A 24284-nucleotide genomic window follows, 5' to 3' on the forward strand; every position below is an offset into this window, starting at 1 on the left:
ACTACACAATTTGAGATTTAAAACCTCTGGGCATCCTTCCCTGAGGAACAAGGCCAAATCTTCTGTATAAGTTCACATGACTTTATTTCTGGGCAACTTTCACAAGGAATGGGATGCCAGCAAGTCAGTCAGATCCCACTAGCAGGGGGACAGATAGTCTGCTGAGTTGCTTTGACCTATTCTGCCAATAGTGGGCTGAACAGTAGTCCCAAAAATACCAAGTCTCAATCCCTGGAACCTGTAAATGTTACCTTATTTGGAAAAAGGGTCTTTGCAAATGTGATTAACTTGAATATTTTTAAATGGAGAGATTATCCCAGATTATCCATGTGGACCTAAATGCCATTACACGTATCCTTTTAAGAGAGGGACAGAGGGAGATTTGACCCACAAAGATGAGAAAAGGCAACGTGGCCACAGAAGTAGAAACTGGAGTGATGCAGCCATACATCAAAAAATGTAGCGTGGTCACCAGATGCTGGAAGAGGCAAAGAAAAGATTCTCCACTAAGGCTTCTGGAGGGAGAATGGCCCCACCCACACATTGATTTCAGCTCATTGAAATTGATTTTTGACTTCTGGCCTCTAGAACTATGAGGGAATAAATATCCATTGTTTCAAGCCACCAAGTTTGTGATAATTTGTTACCTTAGCCACAGGGAACCGGTATACTATCTTAGTGCATTACCAAAATTAAACCTCGCAAACTATGGTTTTCATAAAAATGACAATGCAGCTGTGTTCACCATTTTCCAGACCTTTAGAGAGAATTATGCAACATATCTTACATATTTCTTGTGTAAATAGATATACTCACTTTTCCAGCAGCACATTCAGTCCCATCAAGTGGAGGTCCCTTTTTAGTCTTACAAAAGTAGGGATTATCAGGATGGCTACACCACAGCTGTTTACATGGGTCAAAGGTTCGGAACTGGAAGACAGATAATCAAATTCTCAGTCAACTCTCAGCTAGCATGACATGCATCAAAAATATATTCTATGCTGTTTCATCTGTCCTGTTTCTTCGATGTGTTTATTTCAAGTTAGTAGCCAAAGCTGTGACACATTAAGAAAAAAACAACTGCATAAGAAATTCAGGTAGACCATACTTCTATTCTGCTTTTCTAAAATAACAGTGATAAACAATGATTTGTCTCACATTCTCTGGTTGACTTTTAATGTTTCTGCTTGCCACTTCTATGTTTTATTTTTCAAATAGACAATGTTGAAATTTTCTAAAGGTTCAGTAATTATGAATATTGTAAATATGAAAATATATTATAATGGTTTGGCAGCTCTCAAGCTATCAGAATGTCTTTTCTTTATCCCTGTAGGTATGAAATTGTTGAATATAAATAATAAAAATACTAATAATTAGTTGACTAAAAGCACAAAAAAATTGTCAAACTGTCTGTGTAAGATAAACTATTCCAGGTATATAACAAAATATCATTAATACATTCATACAGTTTATGAAATATTTTTCCATGTATTTGATTGCCATACTAATCCATGGCTGTGAAATATGGATTACAAGTTAGGGCTATAGTTACGGTTACAAGTAAGACAGTAACAGAACCGGGCTAGAGTCTTGGTCTTCACACTCTTTCAGAATGGTTTTTATTTTCTTAAAACACCACATTATAATATCCAAATGTTTATATAAGCAAACATGTATATTTGTGTTTGCTCTTTGCTTGTTTGCTCTTTTTCTCTCTCAATGTAAACATCTTACCAACCACTATATAGATTTTTTTAAATATCAAACATGTTTATCCACGTGTCTATTGCCTATACTGCTAATTACCTACATACACCTTTATATGCATAGAAATTATTATTATTATTTTGAGACAGAGTCTCGCACTGTTGCCTAGGCTGTAATGCAGTGGCGTGATCTCGGCTCACTGCAAATCTCCAACTCCTGGGTTCAAGCAATTCTCCTGCCTCAAGCCTCCTGAGTAGCTAAGACTACAGGCATGCGCCACCATACCCAGCTAATTTTTTTGTATTTTTAGTAGAAATGGGGTTTCACCATGTTGGCCAGGATGGTCACCATCTCCTGACCTCATGATCTGCCCACCTCGGCCTCCCAAAGTACTGGGATTACAGGCGTGAGCCACTGTGCTCAGCCAGAAATTTTTTTTTATTAGTACACATTTTTAGATGTGGGTTTTTTGTTCTAATCTTTATTGCTGAATATGGAAATTCTACTTTTCCATGACATTAAACTAAAGCTTTAGAATTCTCTGATCTAAAACATTAATGCAAGTAATTTGGAGCTCACAGTGTATACCTTATAGACAGATCAAATGGTTGTATGTGGAAGGTTTCAAACAACAGATCAATTTCTTTTTAGTCCCATGAAATACTTTTATGTTCCTTTCTCTAACACACGAAGCTTGCTCCAATGTATAAAAAGCCCTTCTTTTTTTTATTTTAAATGAATGACTAAAGACCAATATAGAATGAAACATACCTCTAATGTGAATAGTTACATGGAAGACTGGCTTCAATGGATTCCATTGAACATATATATGCACCTTTCTTGTGCTAAGCACTTTAATTATATTATCAAATTTAATCCTCACACTAATCTTATCAGATAAGTACTATCATTATCTACATATTACACATGAGGAAAGTAAGTGAGAGATTAAATACGGTGCCTAAGGTTATACATTTAGAAAGTGTCAGATCCAGGACCTGACCCACTGTCCTGACCCCCATACTATGCCATATGATTCTTTTACAAGACTATACCAGCACAACGCTTTCCTATGGTCACACATACATGGAATCCTGGCCACCAAGCTAAAGAAAAGCAATATATCTAAGGCTTAACAGTCATCTTCTTTGAAGGTCACAAGAACCATGGCATGAATAGGACATGAAAATATGAGCCTGGCAGCGTTGGTTTCAAAGTCCAGTTCCCCTGTTTACCAGCTGTGTGCCTTAAGCAAGTTGCTTAATCTCTAAGTCTTGGCTTTATCTTCTATAAAATTAAAATATATCAGCTCTCTTCTAGTCTGTCATGAGAATTAAATATGATAATATACTTAAAGCATTTAGCTGTAGCATATAGCAACATAATGAACACAAAATAATTGCTAGATATTATTATACTTGCACCAGTGAGTCTGTAAATCTCACCAAGCAGGAGCTACACAAATAGATTTCGAGATGCAAAATCCACATCAACTGTGAGCAACATACCGCAGTGCACATTTTATAGCCAACACCAAAATCAAAACGACATTGCTCATCCATAGAATAATTAATTCCAGGAAGTTCTGGGAGTTTAGGCCAATCATGTTCAAAAGGGTCATCAAGGAGACAGTCATAGGAACTGTAGGAAGAAAAATATTGCACGTAGTTAAATGTTCATTTTAAAAAATCATATCCTGATTTAAAAAGAGTAGTCTTAGCTTATATACTTTAGACTTTCATCCCAGATCATACAGCAAGTTTGCAAAAACATATATTTAAGGTTTTGGTTTTGGGTCCATTTAGAAAAGGACTCTTCACCTGTATTCATGCTAGGAAAGTAAATCAAGCATGACTGAGGAATGTAGTAGAGCCATGATTATTCGAGTCACTAATTAAACCACCACTTGGTGTGGTAGGGCACATCCTGACATCTATACTGTAGAGTATAGCTGGTATAATATGCAGGAAGTGGCCAGGCATGGTGGCTCATGCCTGTTGATCCCAGCACTTTGGGAGGCCGAGGTGGGTGAATCACGAGGTCAGGAGTTCATGATCAGCCTGGCCAAGATGGAGAAAGTCCGTCTCTACTAAAAATACAAAAAAAATTAGCCAGGCATGGTGGCAGGCACCTGTAATCCCAGCTACTCGGGAGGCTGAGGCAGAGAAATGCTTAAACCCGAGAGGTAGAGGTTGTAGTGAGCTGAGATTACACCACTGCACTCCAGCCTGGGCATCAGAGTGATACCCTTTTCAAAAAAAAAAAAAATGCAGGAAACACATGATCATCCTCCCCCCATCCTCAAGTTTGACCATTAATCAAAGATTCTATAACAATTTATTAAAGGAAAATTACATTACAGTTAAAAATTTACTTATATTCTAGACTTATGGCTTCAAGTATTGTGACTCCATAAAACTGTTGTGCCAAATGTTCTGAGTCATAAGGAAATGTTTATTAATAATAGTTTTCATTTACTGGGAATTTTGCTATGATCAAGCCCTAAGAGTCAATTTTTATGTCTGTAGACTATGAAATAAATACTCTCATGACATGCAGCAGGGGACATACTGGATATATCTTTTCAATTCTTGACCACTGCATCGGGACCAGTGGTAACGATGGAACGCTGCTTGTACCAAGGGAGCCATGACACTTCCCATAGCAGTCTCATCACCACACCTGTTGCCTTGTCCATCATGCTCCATTCCCAACCTAGAACACAAGAAGACCTCAGTGGTAAGAATCAGGGCTACTGCCTTCACTTAATTTTGGTTTTGAAAATAAGCCCTGGGAACTACGTATTTTTAAGTCAATGTGGCTTTCTTGAAGAAGTTGCAGAAATGGAAATCAACAGCAGTCCGATAGAAATGCCTTTCTTATTCTACAGCTCTGAAAACCACAGGAATGCCTCTGCAAGCCAGTCACTCATTTAGTTTCAGTGCATGTGCATGACCTCTTCCCTGTTTGCAGCTCTTCACACTTGGCAAAAGACAAGAATTGCATGCTGGCATGCATTCTGCCCAAAGAGGAAACAATACTGGGAGAAGCAGGAAAGAAAAGATCTTTTTTTGGCTTTATAGCTGTCAGCAGTAACTTACACATGGCCCGTTTCATGGGCTACTACAAAAGCAGATGAAAAACCATCCTCATGATTCAGGGTACAGCTTCTCACTGGATGACACATGCCGGTGACTGGAGCATATCCTGTAGAGAATAACAATTACTTTTGTTGTCATTTTATGAGAAAACCCATAAAGAATTACTACTGGACCTTTGCCTAGGGGAAAAAAGTAAAAGCCTTTCAGGAAACAGGAGAAGCATTATTTCTCTACTAGCATTGTGTCACATTCTCTTGGGAAATCCACAGGTAATGGTCTCTAAAAAGATTCACTGGGTCTGCATTTCCTCCTTTCCTAAGGGAAGGAATGGCCCAGGGTTACCATGCTCTTCTGCCCACCAGCTAAGCCCTATCTTTCTGTTGTAGTAAATGGTCTCTCATATCATGGTACTGATGAAGGAAGCCAGAAATTCTATCGATGTTGAAGAGAAAATCATCAGTCTGCTTCTTCCAAAGTCCACATCAGAATTTATTAGATAAATGTAAGCTGACTTTGGAAGAAAGCTCTTTGGCAGCAGTCATTTCTCATGGCATCTCTTTTCTCATTCCAAACAGTTAGTGGGAATCACACTGCATTTTACAGCATCCCCTCCATACCCCAAATGCACAATCATTATTTTAAAAGCAAGTATAATTTACGATGGTATTTAAGTGACATTTAACATTGAGAATTCCACAGAAGTCACTGGAAGCAACAGAAAGAAAATGTATGCTTGGCCTCTGTGTGGTAGAAAGTGGTGATGGAGAGTTGAACATTTGAACAGACTGCCTGATTTAGGATTACTTTTTTAAAGTCATGCTCTTAAGCTTTTTTTCTATATATTGATGGCAATACCTTGCATTCCAGCAGGTCCAAAGTCTTGCCTGGTTAAAAAAATTGCATGGTCATGGTGTTCAGAGTGGTTGAGATCAGATCTTTGTTGTTGGGAAGCCCAGCGACACACATTCTCCAAACTTCTGGATGGGTTTCCCCGTTCTATGAGGCTGATGGACTAAGAGGAAATGTATGTTAGATACACATGACAATTCTGCAATGGCTGCATTTGATAATTTCCCTGAAGTTGAATTTGGGATTACAGTACTTAAACAGTAATTCAGTAATATTTGGGGCTTATTTTGATATTTGCTTTGATTTATGAATTCTAAATGCCCATGAAGGATATTTTAATAATGGTCAATTTTACCTGTGTGAAAGTCAAATGACAGCATTTATGAGAATGGTTTGGGTTTGCTTTCTTTGAGACAGAGTCTCACTCTGTCGCCCAGGCTGGAACACTATGGTGCCATCTGGGCTCACTGCAACCTCTGCCTCTCAGGTTCAAGCGATTCTCATGCCTCAGCCTCCTAAGTAGCTGGGATTACAGGGGCCCACCAACATCCCCGGCTAATTTTTTTTTTTTGTATTGTTAGTAGAGACGGGGATTCACCATGTTGTCCAGGCTGGTCTCAAACTCCTGACCTCAAATATCTGCCTGCCTTGGCCTCCCAAAGTATAGGGATGCTTGATACTGAGATTTGCTATTGTGAGGCAACTTAATATTAATCATTTAGGTAATAATTTTAGTAGTCTAAATAATTCCTGATTCGGCTTAGATTTGAGTTTTACAGAATTAAGAACAAAAATATTCAGAAAGATTCTGGCATTATTTTCCCTAAGATGTGAAGGTATAAAATATTAGTTAAGATTTTTGTTTGTTATGATCCAGAATTAATTAGCAGGTGGGAGAATATGAGCTCTTCCATGAGTTGGCAAAGCTGGTGAAATCTTAGTCTATGGAGAACCATCAAATTATATTAAATTTACACTAAAAAACAAAAACTCCCATTTTTTTTAACTTCATGCTGCTGAAGAGGAGTGGGCTCTTCCAGTTCTGATATAAAAAATAAATTATTTGAATGTTGCTACCACACATTATGGTCAGGAGTTAAAAGTTCAGAAGGAAAAGGGCCCAACCTTCAAGAACCCACTAGCCACATTTCCCAGAGTAGTTCTGATGAAACGAAAAATTGAACTTGGAACCAAAAATTAGTCCCTATTTGGCTGACAGGCTGAATTTTGTTATAGTTCAGCAAATGTTATTATCAGTGTTTACATTCCTAATAAAATCAGCATCCTTTTTTATATACTGATCGCATACATTTCTAAACAAATACTTTAATGACCAATTGGAAGCTGTTATTTACGGTAGAGATAACTTATATTCCTTCCTGGCAATACAAAGTAAGTCAGGTTTATATGATAAACTAAAGATTGATGGCACCCTATCATCATATGAAATGTTAAGTATATAATGAAATGCAAACACACGGATTTTTCCTGTTTCCTAAATGTACAACTTTGTTAGTATTTCATAATCAGGAAGATTAATTCTGGAGAAAGATGTGTAATTTTAAACATCAAGAAAGTTGTCAAGCTAGTCATTTCCTGTATGTTTCCTCCTTAAAGGAGCTAAAATCAATTATATTACATGAAATGCCTACTGTGCGTGTTTTGATTCATCTCTTTGCTTTTGAAAGAATTAAAGCTCTTTCAAATGAAAACTATTCACTGTGCACTTCACTCTTCTTAAGTGAAAAGATATATGTATATAAAGTATTATTTTTAGGGAATCAAGAGAATATAAATATCTTTCTCTTTTTTCTTCATTATACATTCCAAGCACCTAGAAAGCATCTGCCACTTAGTAGGCATTCAATATGAAGGCTTCTCATGAATAAATGAAACACAAACTCAGTGACAACAATATGCTAAGGAAATTCTCTCTCCTCATAATAGTATCCATTCATTTCCATTCATAAGTTATACCTAAAGTCAGGGTAATTATCTACATCTTTAAACAGAAGTAAATAAGCAAATGGTAGCTGCACAAAAAATCATTCATAATCTGCTCAAATTTGGAAGTCTCCACTCATGTGGCAGTTTATCCTCCTCAATTTCAAGCAACCGGAGGTTTATGTGAAATATATCTTTGCCGTAAGTTAGACGGAGCTTGAACAATTTAGTCTTCTGTTAACCCAGCCCCTAATGTTTATAATTCACGTTTTAAGACATTTTACCTTTGCGTAACCCAGCATTATCATGCGCACCAGGACCACATTTATATGCACTCCGAGGGACTCATCATGGTAAATTTCATTCACCTAGAAAAAAGATAATTTCTAAAAGAAATGAAACACCAAGGATTTCATAAGATGTACATTTAAGGGATAAGGGTGTAATCACCACAAATAGGTGAGTAAATTGCTTTTTTAAAACTGAGTTTAAAAGCTGAACTCTGAAATATAGTCATTTACTTTCAGCTTTGGAACAATCTTTGCATATGTAAATTGCTAATTTTGTAAACTCCACAGTAATATGAACATAGAGGATATGCTCAAAAGGGCTTTGTTAAACTAGTACAATGTTAGAAGGAGTCTATGTGTGATATAATCCATATATAACATTAGCCAAAAGCAACCACAGAGGGTGACTTTGGCAAATCATCTGCTAGCCTGTGAGTTGCCTGCAACCACAGTAAAGGAAAACAGCAAGCGTTTGCCTACTGGGGTGCCTGTGTGACAACCAGGGGTGTCGTGTCTGGTTGAGAGCCAATGGTCTGTGTGCAGGAGCTGTGGTAGTATATCTGAGGGCCAGCTAGCAGGTGGGGCAACTCTGTTTAATATAGATGAGGAAAATAAAGCTGGTAGAGATTTGCTGACATGCAAAACACACAGTGAGCTATTGGCAGATGTGACTCCGAAGTGGACTGTAACTGTATCTTCTCATTAAGCTAGTACAAAATTAGTGCAAATAAAAAATGCTTAGAGACATGGCAAATGTTAGCAGGAATGAGAAAGGTGGAGTTATCAGGCTAGAACACAAAGTTCTTAGCTGTTCCTAAGAACAAGGACTCAACACTTGTCAAAAAGACTAAAAGAGGAATGAAAAACTAACTGCAATTCAGCTTCAGATCCAGGAGATTTGAACAGTAGGCACAACAATCTGAAACCTGCACAGAAAAGATACGCATAATCTCATAGAGAGTAGCTTTAAAAATATAACTCAAGAATGACTGAAGAATGCTCTAAAACAAGAAACTCACAAATCATAATATTTTGATTGGCCACACTGACCAAGAAATCTCAACTGAAGTGTTTCAAGAATCCAACGTGACTGCTCAGAACACCTTAAAAAAAGCAGTCTTGAATGTAGACTAAAGGCATACTTACTGAATTTGTAGAAGTCACAAACAAGAAAAGAACAGCAAAGGTAGAGGTAAAAAATCTGACTAAGCTAGAATATACTAGAGATGGCAAAGTATAATGTAACAAGAAAAGATGTAAAGTCCTTTTAAGTGCAAAAATGCATGAATATATACATATAAACATTTATACATATATACATATGCACATGCACATACACACATACTCACATACGTAGAAGGATAAGATCCAATTTAACACCTCCACAAGATAAGCCGAGGCATGAAAAAAAATCTGCAAATACACACTTGGCTTGCATAAGTGTACAGGCAGATAGCTCGTGCCCAGGTTGTCCCACTCTAGGCTATAGAAAACCTGAAGTATTGAGTTCATTTTTCTGTGCTGTCTTATAACAGAGGTGCTTGACAAAACATGAATATATCCTGAGAAGAGAAAACAGCAAGGAGGCCAGAAAATGTGCCTTATAAAGAAGGGTTGGGAAGACATATGGTTAAAAGCCTGAATGCCACACATTAATAGTCTCGGATAAATCCTGGTTCAACCCCTCACTGATTGTGAGACCTTTATTTTTCTGAGTCTCAATAAAATGGACATAATGAAAATCATATCTCATAGGGTTAGGGTAAGAATTAAGAGAGTTAATTCATACAAACAAATTGCTCAAAAATTTTATGACTGAGAGGGAGGAAGGGGGTTTTAAGGAAATTAGAGTATGATAAGTAGAAAAGAAAAATAGAAGAATTAATAGCCTTCTTATGGAAAAGGGATTTGATTCATTATGTACATCTATAGAAAATACAACTTAAAACTATCACATTATTAAAGGAGTAAATTTCAGCTCAATATAAAGAAAAATTGAATGTTAGACAAAAAACTGTGGTTTCTTATGACCTTTTTAGTCATGGGCTGATTCTCCTATCTTATGCCACACTTCATGCTGCCTAATTAAAAAGTGAATCAGCCCTTCCACCCTTCTCTTCTGGATTAATTATCTGATAACATATTCCTAACTTTACAGTTGTAATAAAAGTTAAAAGTCAACAATCAGGCCTGTCATCAACACATTCATTCAGAGACTCATGTCTATCCCAAGAGGCTTCCTGTAAGGCAGCTGTTTCAAATTAGAAACATGGCTTTGCACACCAAGTTATAACATGTACTTAGTTTAATGAGGTTAAAATGTAAAAAGCATTTGATGTTAAAAAAAAAAAAAGGTTGAAAGCAATGTTAGTAAATAAACAAAACTGGGTAATAATAAAAACAAACTAAAGAAAAGTAGACAGAGAGAGTGAATTAATTTCTGAAGAAGGAGAAGAGAGGTTAGGAGGCCTTTACAGCTAGTGCAGATAACAGTGACAGTATACTATAACATATGTAATCCATAGATATGATAGGAAACTCCAACCTCAGAAAGTCTTAGAACAATAAAATGAAGGAAAGATGGTAATAATAAAAAGTAGCTTGTGATATTTATGTTAGTATAAAATGTATATATGATCATCAAATTAGTAAATTCATTTGTACTTAGTGAATTTTAAAATTAATGCAGTGCCAAGAAAGTACAATTGACAAAATTATTAATACCAAGAGCAAATATGATATTATAAAATGAATAAAGGAGCACTTTTTTTTTTTTTTTTTTTTTTTTGGAGACGGAGCCTCGCTCATTTGCCCAGGCTTGAGTGCAATGGCACAATCTTGGCTCACTGCAACCTCTGCTTCCCAGGTTCAAGTGACTCTCCTGCCTTAGCCTCCTGAGTAGCTGGGACTACAGGTGCACATGCCACCAAGTCCAGCTAATTTTTGTATTTTTAGTAGATACGGGGTTTCACCATGTTGGCCAGGGTATCTTGATCTCCTGACCTGTGATCGACGTGCCTTGGCCTCCCAAAGTGTTGGGATTACGGGCGTAAACCACTGCACTTGGCCAAAAGAGCACTTTTAAAATTAAGATTTACCATTCACTGAAATAAAAGTATTACTTAACGAAAGTCACTATTATGCCAGGTTAATTAGGAAACAGGGTGACCCAGTAGAAATGAAAATCAGTTTAAGAATGTTCTCAGTCAGCACACATTTTGAAATTCACAAAGTATACATACATTATTATGGGTAGAAATAATCAAATATGGGGACTAATATTTTTACATAGCATAAATTATTCTTTCAATTTGGCAAATAAACAACCAGCTGTCTATACTGTACAGAGCACTGCATCTGACTTAGTTTGATTTTCAAGGCTTAAAAAAGTTAGTTCCTCCATATTATTTACTTTTAAAATATACTTAATAATTTGATTGCTTTTCATCTTGCCAGGACTCTATCAATGCCTGAGATGCTGTGTTTTTATATTGTGAAACACATAGGGTATGATGAGGGTTGGAGAAATGGGCCGGAGCAGTGGCTCATGCCTGTAATCCCAGCATTTTGGGAGGCCGAGGTGCGCAGATCACGAGGTCAGGAGATCGAGAGCAGCCTGACCAACATGGTGAAACCCTGTCTCTACTAAAACTACAAAAATTAGCTGGGCGTGGTGGCGCATGCCTGTAATCTCGGCTACTCAGGAGGCTGAGGCAGGAGAATTGCTTGAACCCGGGAGTCGGAGGTTGCAGTGAGCCGAGATCGTGCCACGGAACTCCAGTCTAGCGACAGAGTGAGACTCCATCTCAAAAAAAAAAAAAAAAAAAAAAGTTTGGAGAAATAATATAGCACCAAATTCTAAGATATTCAAAACCCTGGGTTCTGTTGCCACCTTGGCCGCGGAAAAACTGAGTGACCTTCGGTTGGTTATTTAACCTGAGTCTCGATTTTCTTATTGACAAACTCTAATTGTACTTGCTTGGTCTGTTTCATGGTGTTGTTGCTCAAAACAAGCAAGATGCCACACAAGTATATTCAGCAAAATACAAAGTGCTTGAGCACCTATTCCGCTATCCATGCACAAAGTTCTAAAAAATTTGTGAGTGTACTTTCATAATCTACCTGAAAAGTTCAAGAAAAACAATTGCCCTCATCATAGTTTTTACTGAAAGGGCCCTCCAGATTCTTCTATTTGAAATTTGTTAAATCTCAATCTCAATGAAACATCTAGTTTAAATTATCAAGAAAATTATTGGGCAAAATCATTTAAAAGGTCTTTCCAGCAGATGGCAGTATGCATGCTTCAGAGGGGCAAAGGACAAGCTGCTGAACACACCGGAATGTGCTTACATACCATACTGGTCAGTATGATTGCGTTTTCCTATATTTACACATAAATAAAACAATTTCCTTTAAATAAGAATTATACAATAGTATAACCTGAGGAAAATGCCACGTTTTAAATGCTTACTCATTTGACATTTAAAAGCAAGAAAAATATTTTAAAAATCATTAGACTTTGTTTTAATGTCATCTGATTACAACATTACCTAAGAGGCATAAGGAAATTCTCATATCTGGCTGTTTTTAGCACTCAATAAATAATATTGAGAAAGAACTAAAATCATATCATACTAAATTAACAATTTGAATCTGCAGAGATGGGCTAAATTCTTATTTATTAAGAAATTCTTAATAATTCTAAATAATTCTTTTTTTTTTTCTTTTTTTTTTTTTTTTGAGACGGAGTTTCGCTCTTGTTACCCAGGCTGGAGTGCAATGGCGCGATTTCGGCTCACCGCAACCTCCGCTTCCTGGGTCCAGGCAGTTCTCCTGCCTCAGCCTCCTGAGTAGCTGGGATTACAGGCACGCGCCACCATGCCCAGCTAATTTTTTGTATTTTTAGTAGAGACGGGGTTTCACCATGTTGACCAGGATGGTCTCGATCTCTTGACCTCGTGATCCACCCGCCTCGGCCTCCCAAAGTGCTGGGATTACAGGCGTGAGCCACTGCGCCCGGCCTAAATAATTCTTATTAAGAAAGTAATTTTACAACTTTTAGTGAAAAGGAAAACAATTCTTCTGAAGTAAAAGCAAAATCTACCAAAAAAAAAAAACAAAAAAAAAACAGCTAATAATACAGAGAGTGAGCTTATCAGGTTCCAGACACTGCATTAAACATTTTACCTATATTAATTCAAGTAATCCTTGAAAGAACTTTAGAGATATTAACCCCATTTTACAGCTAAAGGAACTGAAACCCAGAGAGGTTAAATAACTTGTCCAAGATCACACAGTTAGTAGACAGAGCCAGGGATAAAAACTGGCAGTCTGACTTCAGAGTCATAGCTATGATCATTTTGCTATACTTCCACAGACTTGCAGGCCACAGCACTGTCATTATGCACAGGATATGGTTTTTAAATCATCAATAGTGATTCTCGACCTTTGAGTTTAAGAATATGGTGTGGAAGCATATTGAGAAAGAGAATGTAAAATTTGTAGCATATTTTCATAATCTTCCTTATGTAAATTTTAAGAAAATGAGTCGGGCTCTGAATTTAATATAAATAAGGATTTATTGACGATCAGTATAAGAGTATTCCAAAAAATATTGAGAAGAAATAAAGAGGAGCTAGAGAAGAAAAATTAAATAAGAAAAGCGATAAAGGGTGAAATGTATAAGCATTATTTGGGGTTGCAAGAAAAGCAGTAAGCATAAACATTCTAAGTGACACATTTGACCCTGCATAATGCAACCATAGTACATTTACAAAAAATCTGAGTATCTTTTCACCATGTGGGCCAAACTATAGGACCATGGGTAGATTTTCTGTGAGGTGTTCAGGGCTGAGCTTAGAGTGTTTATTAAATTACCTGAAAGAAGGGGTAAACAGAACATTAATTCAATTTTCAGATGATCTGATGTTGGAAGAGGTTGCCAATGATGTGAAGGGGGAAAAGGTAAAAATCAAATCAAGGATTCCATTCCTTGAAATGAAAATTCCTTCCAGGTTTGTTCCTGGACAGGACAAATTCTCCCAGGACATTTCACTGGCAGGACAATCTGACCTGCTTTGTCTGACTAGCTGATGAACAGCTTTGTCTGGCTTCAACAAAGCAACACTCATTTTTTGTTCAGATGGGTGGATTAGGTCTTAAAAGGCTGGATAGCTCAGCAGTGGAGAGCATGAGCTCTGTGGCAGAATGCCTGATTTGATCTTAGCTATGTGATATTGGGCATGGTATTTGCCTCTGTGCCTCAGTTTCCTCACCTGTTAACTGGGATAATTACAGTATTATAGTCATAGGATTGTCGAAAGGAATAAATGAGTTCATATATGTACAGTATTTGAAATGATGCTTGGCTCTTACAAATGCAAAAAAAAAAATCTCTATTGCTATTATTCATATAGAAGCAAATAAACACCACATATATAAAAAATTTTTTAAAGAGATTTTTGGTTAACTGAAAGTAAACAAGTATTGACAAGATAGCCTGAACGATTCTGGCTAGATATGAAAGGATTCTGAAACGGACTGAGAAAAATATTACTCTGTCCCCAACTGTCTCTTACATAGCTAAAAGTTCCAAACTCAAACCTATCTAGATTCTCAGCCCCATACTCTATATTCCTTTTTCTCAGAATACAGAGATGTCTCCCAACCTGCCAACTCTTCCCTCATCTCCAATCTCATATTAGTAATAACTACTATTTATTGATACTCTTATTAATATATATTGAACAGTTCCTATGTGCCCAAATTTTCTAGGGTGAATAGTCAATACCTTTGAGTCTCTGTTCTGATGAAGCATATATTCTATTGGGCAAAACAGCCTATAACCATGAAAAAAAGGAATGCAAAAAGACATGCAGGCAATCACACTTCAAATGAGAATAGGTGTAATGAAGAAAATAAATATATGAGTGACAAGATAGAGGAGGACCAGAGGAGGTAAAGATTGGGTACTATTTGGGATTGGGCAGTCAGGAAAGGGAGACCCATGGACAAGAAAGAATAATCACATAACTCTTTAGGGAAAAAGCAATCTACACAAAGGGAAGAGCAAGTGCAAAAGCTCAGCATATATTAGAAAGCCCAGAATCCTACAGAGGACAGACGTTCTCATTGCTACTTTATAAAGAGACTGAGACCCAGAGAAGACATACAGTGCTCTCAAATGATTAGCAGAGCCAGATTTCAACTAAGCCTATGTGATATCAGGACCTGTTCTCTTTTTGCAAATACCTTGCTCTATGTTGTGTTTTATTGTTGTTGTTATTGTTGCTTTGTCATGGTGGAAGCCCTAAGTCTCTAGACAGTCACTCCAAAAATCTCCTCCATGCTCTTGTTTGATCGCTTCCTTCCTAGGAATTACTTTTCTTCTCTTAGTTACATTGTCAACTTGCATGAAAAGACATCTATTTACAATGTTCTGTGGCATCTGGTGCTGTTTACCATTATATTCTTCAATGATACTATTCTGTTTCTTTAGCAAGATTAGCTCTACCTTCTCTGCCTAACCTTTACATGCAGGTGTTGCTCAAGTTTTGTTTTTTTTTCGTTTTTTTTTTTTTGACTGTTATCTTGATACATGTTTCTCCTGTCTTCACTGCTCTTTCTTCAACTAATACCTATAGGCTGATGAATTCAAACTTTATTTTTTATGAGATGGAGATTCACTCTTGTTGTCCAGCCTGGAGTGCAGTGGCGTCATCTCGGCTCACTGCAACCTCTGCCTCCTACGTTTAAGCAATTTTCCTGCCTCAGCCTCCCGAGTAGCTGGGCTTACAGGCGTCGGCCATGATGCCCAGCTAATTTTTGTATATTTGGTAGCGATGGGGTTTCACCATGTTGGCCAGGCTTGTCTTGAATTCCTGACCTCAGGTGATCCGCCTACCTCGGCCTCCCAAAGTGCTGGGATCACAGGCATGAGCCCCTGGTCTAGGCCCCAAACTTTCATATATCTAACAGTGATTCATCTCTCTCATGCCTGAGAGCCATGTGTTCAACTCTAGTAACAGGACTATCTATTTTGAAGTAGAGCTGGATACCTCATAGCACACCTATCTTCTCTCTAAAACCTGTTCTTCTCTTCTAAATATTTTATGCCAGTTACAGACTAAATCATCCTTGATTCCTCCTTCTTCTTCAAATATTAGAGTCAATGTACTAACAAGTACTGCAGACATCTCTCAAACCTGTCCACCTCCACACCCAGCAGCTTAGTAACCATCCAGCTCATGCAGACTGTTGCAATAACTTGTTAAAACTTTTGCAAATATTTTGTATTTAGGTGATAAGGGCACATTTTAGTAGCTCTCCAGAAAGGAAGACTGTAAGGATTGATGGCTGTTTTCAATAAGCATGAGTCTATTCTTTTATGTGAATTATGTTTTATTTCATTTAAGTATCAAAGGAGTTTTAGAAAGACCAAGAATAGGCAGCCAGCTGTGAGGCTCTACAGACTCTTGTGTCCTTGGTAACGATGGACACATACCAAAAGCCCAGGTAGAATTGTTTACCCTTCCTCAAGATTGAGAAAGATGGTTCACTCAGGAAGTTATAAACCTTTTCTGTTTCACAACCCAGGAAAATATAAAGGCTGGAACAAACTAATGAAGGATGAGGTCAGTCTGATATCTGTAGCATAAGAAAGAAGAATGCGTGAATTTCAGGAAGGGAATTTGGGGCTGCAAAAACAAAGGGGGAACAAAAGAGAAAACTGAGAGGCTTCAGTAAAAAATGCTGACTAAGGGATCTCTTAGCAACACCGTGTGGATGTTGTGTTATGTTAAAGTAACATGAGATGTGGGGGCTCACTTCTAGAGTGATAGGTTCAGGATATTCCTGGGAAGGTGTGTATGTTTTTATAAAGGGTGGCTGAACCGACATGTACTTTCTGCAATCTGTCTCTTTGATCTGGTATGTTCAATCCATGTCAGGGAAATTAAGATAGTTTGTTGAGGTAGGGAAGTATAGTCTTCACAACAAGACATCTGGACCCAGATAGACACTATGAACTTAGAAACTATGTGTCTGTCTTCATAGCATAGAGTCTAGCAGAGTCTCTCTCCTCCAAATAATTCTAATAATGCATCTCTTTCTGAAACACAGACTGATCAAGTCACTAATCTTCTTAAAAACCCTTTATGAGTCTTCTTTGACAAGATGAAATTCAAACTACTTAGTATGGCACATGTTATTTTCTAAAGTTAGCCCCAGCTTCTCTTTCCAGTCTCTTCATCTGTCATCTCCCCTAAATACCTTTCAATTTTACCATGCAGACCAATTCAGAGTGGCTCCAAAGACTCCATGAACTTTTAGTGTCTTGTTACAAGCTGTTCCCCATCTTCCAAGATCTCTTTTTTTTCTGGCAAGAAAATGCCAATTGAGTTGGAAAAGTCCAACTCAAATGACATGTCCTCTTATGAAGACTTCATTGGCCATTGGCATTGCCAAACCATATCCTCTCTTTTTCAATTCATGTTTACCTAGTACGTTGCGACTGAATCTCTTGAAGATTAATATATTTTATAGATCTCTATCACATTTTATTATTATCATTTGTTGACTGGTTCATTTTACCTGCTAGAATTAGCTCCTTGTAGAAAGGAGCTATGTTTTATTATTTTTTGTGTCCCAAGAATCTAATAGGACTTTGCCTATGGTAGGTTATATATGCTAGGTAAATAAATGCCTAGAGGATTGATGTGAATTCAAATATAAGAAATGGATTATAGATAATCATTCAAAATAGAAAACTACTACATGATTTGCTTAAGTTACGTGAATACATATACTTCCCAGGTAAACCCGCATGGTACTCATATTCAATGTTTTCAGAAAAAGTTAAAAAATAAAAGCAGTATGTTGATATAATCATCGTTAAGTAACCAGTAACCACATATATTTGCTGCTAACCCTTGAATAAGTCCATTAATACTTTGTAAGGACCAGGGTATTTCTGTGTCATTTATATTTCCTTTACAAATATTGGGTAGGGAAGCCTGCCCTGTTCAGATAACACATTTATGCTGCTATTGGTTCACTGTCCATCACAAGTAGCTAATTTCAATATACAAAGGAATTAATGAATTATCTCAATTATTTATAATTTCTTAGAAGTCCAAGACTGTTTCTTTGTACTGGGAGGCCCTCATTTAAATAAACTTACTTATCATTTAATAAATCCTGAAATTAAGGCATAAATTCTACGATTTACAGGACCCTAAAAATGTTAATAGGCACATTAGACCCAGAAGACCATTTCATAGATCTTAGCAAATAAAAAAAGATACATGTGACCAGTCACAGACAGCAGAGTGTTGCTGATGGAAAATATCTGGCACATTGAAAGAAAACGACCTACCCTCTTAATCATAAAAATCTGCCTCATCATCCTGTTAGAATCGTAAACTAGATTGCTAACTGGTTTGATTCAATCAGGTAACTAATTGAATTCTCATTTCAGTGACTTGAATCATATAAACAAAACACAGAAAAAGATAAAAGAAAGACATCAGAGTTTTATCTAGCAAGAGACATGTAAAATGTCTCAACTTTGTAATGAGAGGCAGTGAAGTTAAGGGAGGAAGAGCTTCAGGCTCAGAAAGCAGATACAGATCTGGGCTCAAGTCCTGACTCTGTCATATTAGCTGTCTGACCCTAGGAACATCACCTAACTTCTTTCAACTTTAATCTCTTCACTTGTAAACTGGGACTAAGACTGAATGCATCTTAGAGTTAGAAAGTATTCAGTAATTTATGTATTTATCAGAGATTCAGGCACAAAGGGCTGATGTTAGTAGTATAAGCCTTCATTATTAACATTAAATCTTTATTTTGAATCTAAACCCAAAACTAGATGATTTCAAATATCTTCAAAGATTTCATCACTAACCTTAATTCTCCATAATCTATTTTTTTTCAATGACCAACTCATGTACATAAATGTAACCATTAACAAACAGAATGTTCAAGCTAAAAAAAAGTATAAATTATTGTGGATTCATCTCTTTTCCTCAGCCCATGGATTCAATAGCAAATCCTAATGACTCTACCATAAATTTTCTATTATTACTGCAATCCTCACTGTCTAGTAAACCATCCTCTCTTGCCTAGACATTTATATTCAATTTCCAGTTGGGTCTGTCTTCATTGTCCTTAGGCCTCTCCAATTTTTCTTTACAAGGCAGAGAGAAACAGGAATCGACCCTCAGTGGCTTTTATTTTGTACTTAATACTGCATTCAAGCTCCTTGCATGACCTAATGGATGCTTGCCTTCTTCTCCTAGCTCTGCCTGACTCCTTACGCAATGGCCTTCTTTTAGTTACTAAAAAAATGGCCTTATTAAACGGCTGGATCTTTTACTTTAAGTCTCAATTTAATAATCAATTCCTGAAAGAAGGTTTTTCTTAATCATGCCTATATCACCCATTTGCTCTGTTATTCTCTTTGCTGGCAAATTATCAGTTTCCTGCATAGTTCTTAGGTAACCTATGATGTAATTATTTTATTTTTCCACTAGTCTGTAATCTTGCTGAGGTCAGGAAATAAGCTTATTTTGTGTTAACAACCATATATCTGGTATATAGCATTAAAGTAATTATAAGACTGAATCAGTCAAAATTGTATTGCATGTCTACCATATGGCAGACACTTTTTGATGTAAATATGAGGCTTAGTAATATACAGTAACTGCACTCAAGGAACAAAGAATCTATGAGAGAACTGCTCCTGTTGAGGTTTGGGTTGATAATTATGGACCAGATCAGGAAATTAAAAATTTAAGAACTCTACTCACTTGAAGCTTGGTGGAGGATTCAGGAAAGCTCCAAGAGGTCAACAATTTTCTATCATGCTTATTGGAATGTTCCCTATGCCTAAAATAGGCCTTGCATATGGCAGACAATAGGTCAATATTTACAGCATGAGACATGCCCTATAGCTGAGAACCACTTTCCGAGCAAATCAACCATGTTCCAAAATAGTAAAACTATAAACATTTCTTAATATAACAAGATATGATATGGGATCCTAAGAAAGGCTTAACGTATATGACAAATCTTATTTGAAACATTAAAACCTTGGATATATTCATATCCATGTGTTTCTTTTTCATATAGGAAGCTTGGTAAATGTCAAGATCTACAAAGTAGAAAGAGGTGAAAACAAAGTAGATGAAAGGAATCTGATTATTCTCCCCACTGCTTCGCAAAGGAGTGGGGATGAGTAGAGGGTATACCTCCTTTCTTAGAAAGTTTTATCAGAACCATCTAGGGCCTGTTCAAACTTGTTCACTTGACCCTTAAGCCCCCAGAGAAAAGTGGTAACTTGTTGAGCTACTTTTCCTGTGTCCAAACACCCAGATTTGCATGGCAACACTACAGAAGTTTACCGCATTCACATGTACAGTCATCACTATCATTACGAAATATGGCCCTGAAATAGACTAAATATATTTGTATCCAAAAGATGGACAATTTTCATGGCTAATTTAAAATATCAGATAAACCAAAGGGATTTAACATTACTCCTGACATACAGCATACTGTTTTAAGTGTTCTCATTATGCTTAAATTATGATTGAGTTAAAATTAAATATAACTTGAACGTTCTAAGCCAGTTTCTCCTCCCAGTAACCCTGTCTTTTTTTGATGATTAGCATTGCCACACTGTCATTACTTGAGACTATTTTATGAATTGTAAACAATTTTTTAAAATTTACCTAGATTTTATTAACATTTTTAAAGTCTCTGTTTTCTTTGGAAGAATGGTAATGATTTCCATCTTGCAATATACTTGGAAAGAATATATGATACCCAAAAATAATTGTTAATTTACTTCTTAAACACTGCTTCCATTATATCATTGTAGTTGGCATCTATTTTCTCTTGTTTTCAGTCCAAAATTTCTGACTCCCTCTCAAGATTGTACGTGATCTACCTCTACATTATTTATGATCATTTGTTCATGTATTTCTTCTCTCATTAAATATACATTTAACATTTAATGATAATATATGAGCTCTTTTCAAGAAAGCATGTGATAAGAAATATAAGCTTCTTTTTAAAAGGGAGTTCAATTTAAATTAAGGTGATACTCTGAAGCAAATTATTTGGACCTAAAAGTATTCCCTTAACTCAGGAACTATCATCTGGGTTCTGATATGGAAATGAAATTGACAACCAGGTGAAGAAAGGGAAGAGCACATCTGCTGAGTAGTCAACCAAGGCAAAGCTGCCCCACAATTTTAAAGGAGAGCATGATCTTTTCTCTACCATAGGGACACCTTTCTCCCTAATCAATGCAAAAAGACAGACCTTTTTTGCTGTTAGCTTTCTTCTACAGTTTCTCTCCAGGACCCTATCTGACATTTCATCTAAGTCTCTATGGCTATGTAGGCCACAAGCCTGGTGAACCATAATTTTAGATGACCATGAGAAGTCATAAAGCATGGCCAGCACAGGAGATACTTATTTGAACATTGTTAGAGAAAAACGGAATGTTCCTGGCCTTGAATTTCCATGAGGTAGCTTCATTAGAGTATCATTGTCGGTTTCTCTTTCTGTTTCTCATTCTCATTCGATGCTGAATTAGAGGCAGCGGAAAGAGCCTGCTCAGGTCAGTATTTTGGGTCTAACAGGCTACAACAGGGCAGTGGGTAAGGGGGAGAGGGACGACTTTAGTCTTCTGTCTGTCTTGCCTAAAGTTGTCTGCCTGACTCTAGGCGGAAAACCTGAAATTGTCCAGTTGGAAAGTGGTGAAAGTTGGGAATAAGACTATCTTAAGTCTAATTTAGAACAAGGTCTCTAAACCTCAGTATTGTTGACATTTTGGGCCAGATAATTAAAAATTCTATGCTATGTAGGGCTGTCTGCTGTGCTGTAGGATACTGAGCAGCATCCCAGGCCTCTCTCTCTCACAATTAGCAGTGGCATCTCCCTATACCCACCCCCACCCCACCCACCAATGGTAAAAAATAAGAAAAGTCTACAGACGTTGTCAAATGTCCCTGGAAACTGACAAGAACACAAATTACCCACAGTTAAGAACCACTGATTTAGAATAATGGATACCTTGTGACTATACACTTAAGTATACACAATTGTATGTGCAATTCAGTTCTCATCAATAATAAAACTGTTTCATCCTTCATCTATGTGATTTCCATGTCTGTCTCTCAGTTGGTTATGAAGTTGGGGAGCGAAGAGGAGGAGTGTTATTATTACCTCTCCAAATCTCTTACCTATATTAATTACTTAAAATGCAACTAATATATTGTTTTAAAAAGTTATTTTCTCTCCCATAGCTCCATTCTCTGATACTCTACTTTAATTTGTATTTGAGATAGAGTCTGAGTCTATTATCTGATTTTTTAATGGACCAAACAAGTCCTCTTGACTGTTTTTAAAACATAAAATGCAGCACTTTATTTCTTTGACACTCTCAAAACCAAACTTACTGTCTGGTGAATATATTGCATCTATTCCTACCTAGAAACCTTTACATTTTCATGTCCTTCAAAAAAACACAAACAAAGCAAACAAAAAGACAACAGGAAAACAAATCTCTAAAAGCAGTTTAACTCCTAACTTCTTAATAAATTACATAACTAATAAACTAATTGAATCTTTCAGTTTTATAAAGATGAAAACTAAGTCCTAGGAAGAGACATGATTTGTCTAAGGTCGCAAAGCCAATCAGTAGTAGGACTAAAACTAAACCTTACCCTCCTTCATCCCAATTTAATACTTTCATCGCTTCATGATTGGAGGACTATGGTCGCATCTCCATTCTCTAAAGTTTTATAGCATTTATAATATATTGCCTATAATATATCTTAGAATGGCATGTCTTTTATTGCTTAGGTTATTTTCCTCCTAATTTTCCCATGTATTTATTTTTTCTCCTATAATAATTAGAAGTTCTATGAGGACAAGAACCAAATCAAATTCTCTGTTGCATTACTCCAAAAGCCTTCTTCATTTGTGGGCCAAATAAGTCTATACTGATTGTTTTCCAGGTAGTAGGAAAAAAGCAGCTCAGAGACATAACGAATGACATAAGAATAACATCTCTATAGGAATTTTGAAATTTTAGATAATTTAGGAAGTAAAATTTGGTGTAGAGAACTAAAATGTGATTGTCTATTTGTGCATCTACATATGGCACTGTAAATAATGGATGGCTTGTATCTACTCACTTCATCCTCTCAACATCCCTACTATTTTTCTCAATATGCAGACAAGGAGACAGAAGCAGGATAGAAAGTCCAAGAAGCATGCCAAAGTTACAAAACTAGTAAAAAGTTAATAGTCAAAAGGTTAATATGAAAAGTTCATAGTGAAGAGCTGAAAACATTCATATGATTCATAAATGATGATTCTCTATACATATCTATTGCCAACGCTAGTAATTTGCTTTCTGTGTGTTGCTTGGTATGCATAACAGAAATTAGTGCCATGAACAAATAAAAATGTGTTTGAATTTCTGTACTCATTTTCTGTTTCACAGAGATATGGTATAAGTGTAATTTTATAAACTGCCATCTCAATAGACCAAAATATAATTAACAGATGTTAGCATAAATAAAACCATGTTTCATGAAATTAAGAATTTTTCTCCTTTAGTGTAATTGTTTGAAATCTAATTGTAAGCATGAGGAAAAAGGTACAGAACATAGATATCCAAGAAATTACATTAAATATCAAAAGCTGGGGTAGGGGAAGGTAGGTAGAGAGAAAGAAAACAGAGTATAGGCTTAGGTAATAAATTTGCAAGATCAATATAATATGTATTTTATATTGGCATCAGGTAAAATATACAGAGTACACCAAAATCTCAATTATCTTTTAGAAGTAGGTGGTTTACATATGATCATTTCTCCTCAATTGCTCGCTGCCAATTCAAAAAGAAAGAACACAAGTTTGAGGATATTGACAAAACTTCTTCCTAATCTGATTAAGTTTCACAAAGGAGAAATAAAGATAAATTTAAAGAGACCATTAGTGGTTGCTGTGCAGTACTGTGCTGCTAGTCGTATGCTTTGTATTAATAAACATATTACCTTCCATCTTAAAATGTTGAAAAAAATCACATTTGTTCAAAAGCTGTAACAACAAGAGTCCACAGAGTTAGCAGGCGTAAACCATTCTATATCATCCTGGGAAGCAGAGTGATTCTGGAAGGAACTATTTCATCCTTCATGGGACACATCGAAGCAGACGGACAAAGTTCTGCGAGTTCTGATAATCCCCAGAACAAAATAAATATTACAATTCATGTTTTAATTATCTCATTATGGCTTTTTCAATTTATGAATTCACTTTGGCAACAATGGAAAACTACTTGATCAACCAAAAGAAACTTTTGGTTCACGCTTCC

The 24284-nt window shown here is 36.5% G+C and overlaps 1 protein-coding gene across 2 annotated transcripts in view; it reads right to left on the reverse strand.

The window, feature by feature from the left end:
• The window catches only part of ADAMTS3 (ADAM metallopeptidase with thrombospondin type 1 motif 3), a 284605-nt gene that overhangs the window by 38963 nt on the left and 221358 nt on the right, over positions 1 to 24284 (reverse strand). For both annotated transcript variants that reach the window (XM_012464418.3, XM_064367847.1), the window contains exons 6-11: positions 7886 to 7969; positions 5664 to 5820; positions 4809 to 4914; positions 4279 to 4422; positions 3216 to 3348; positions 817 to 930 (exon numbers count right to left, since the gene is read on the reverse strand). In XM_012464418.3, the coding sequence (XP_012319841.2) occupies positions 817 to 930; positions 3216 to 3348; positions 4279 to 4422; positions 4809 to 4914; positions 5664 to 5820; positions 7886 to 7969 (738 nt within the window). The remainder of the gene's footprint in view (positions 1 to 816; positions 931 to 3215; positions 3349 to 4278; positions 4423 to 4808; positions 4915 to 5663; positions 5821 to 7885; positions 7970 to 24284) is intronic.

Source organism: Aotus nancymaae, unplaced genomic scaffold (assembly GCF_030222135.1).
Source record: "Aotus nancymaae isolate 86718 unplaced genomic scaffold, 86718_ANA_hifiasm-v0.15.2.pri h1tg000006l, whole genome shotgun sequence".
NCBI lineage: Eukaryota > Metazoa > Chordata > Mammalia > Primates > Aotidae > Aotus > Aotus nancymaae.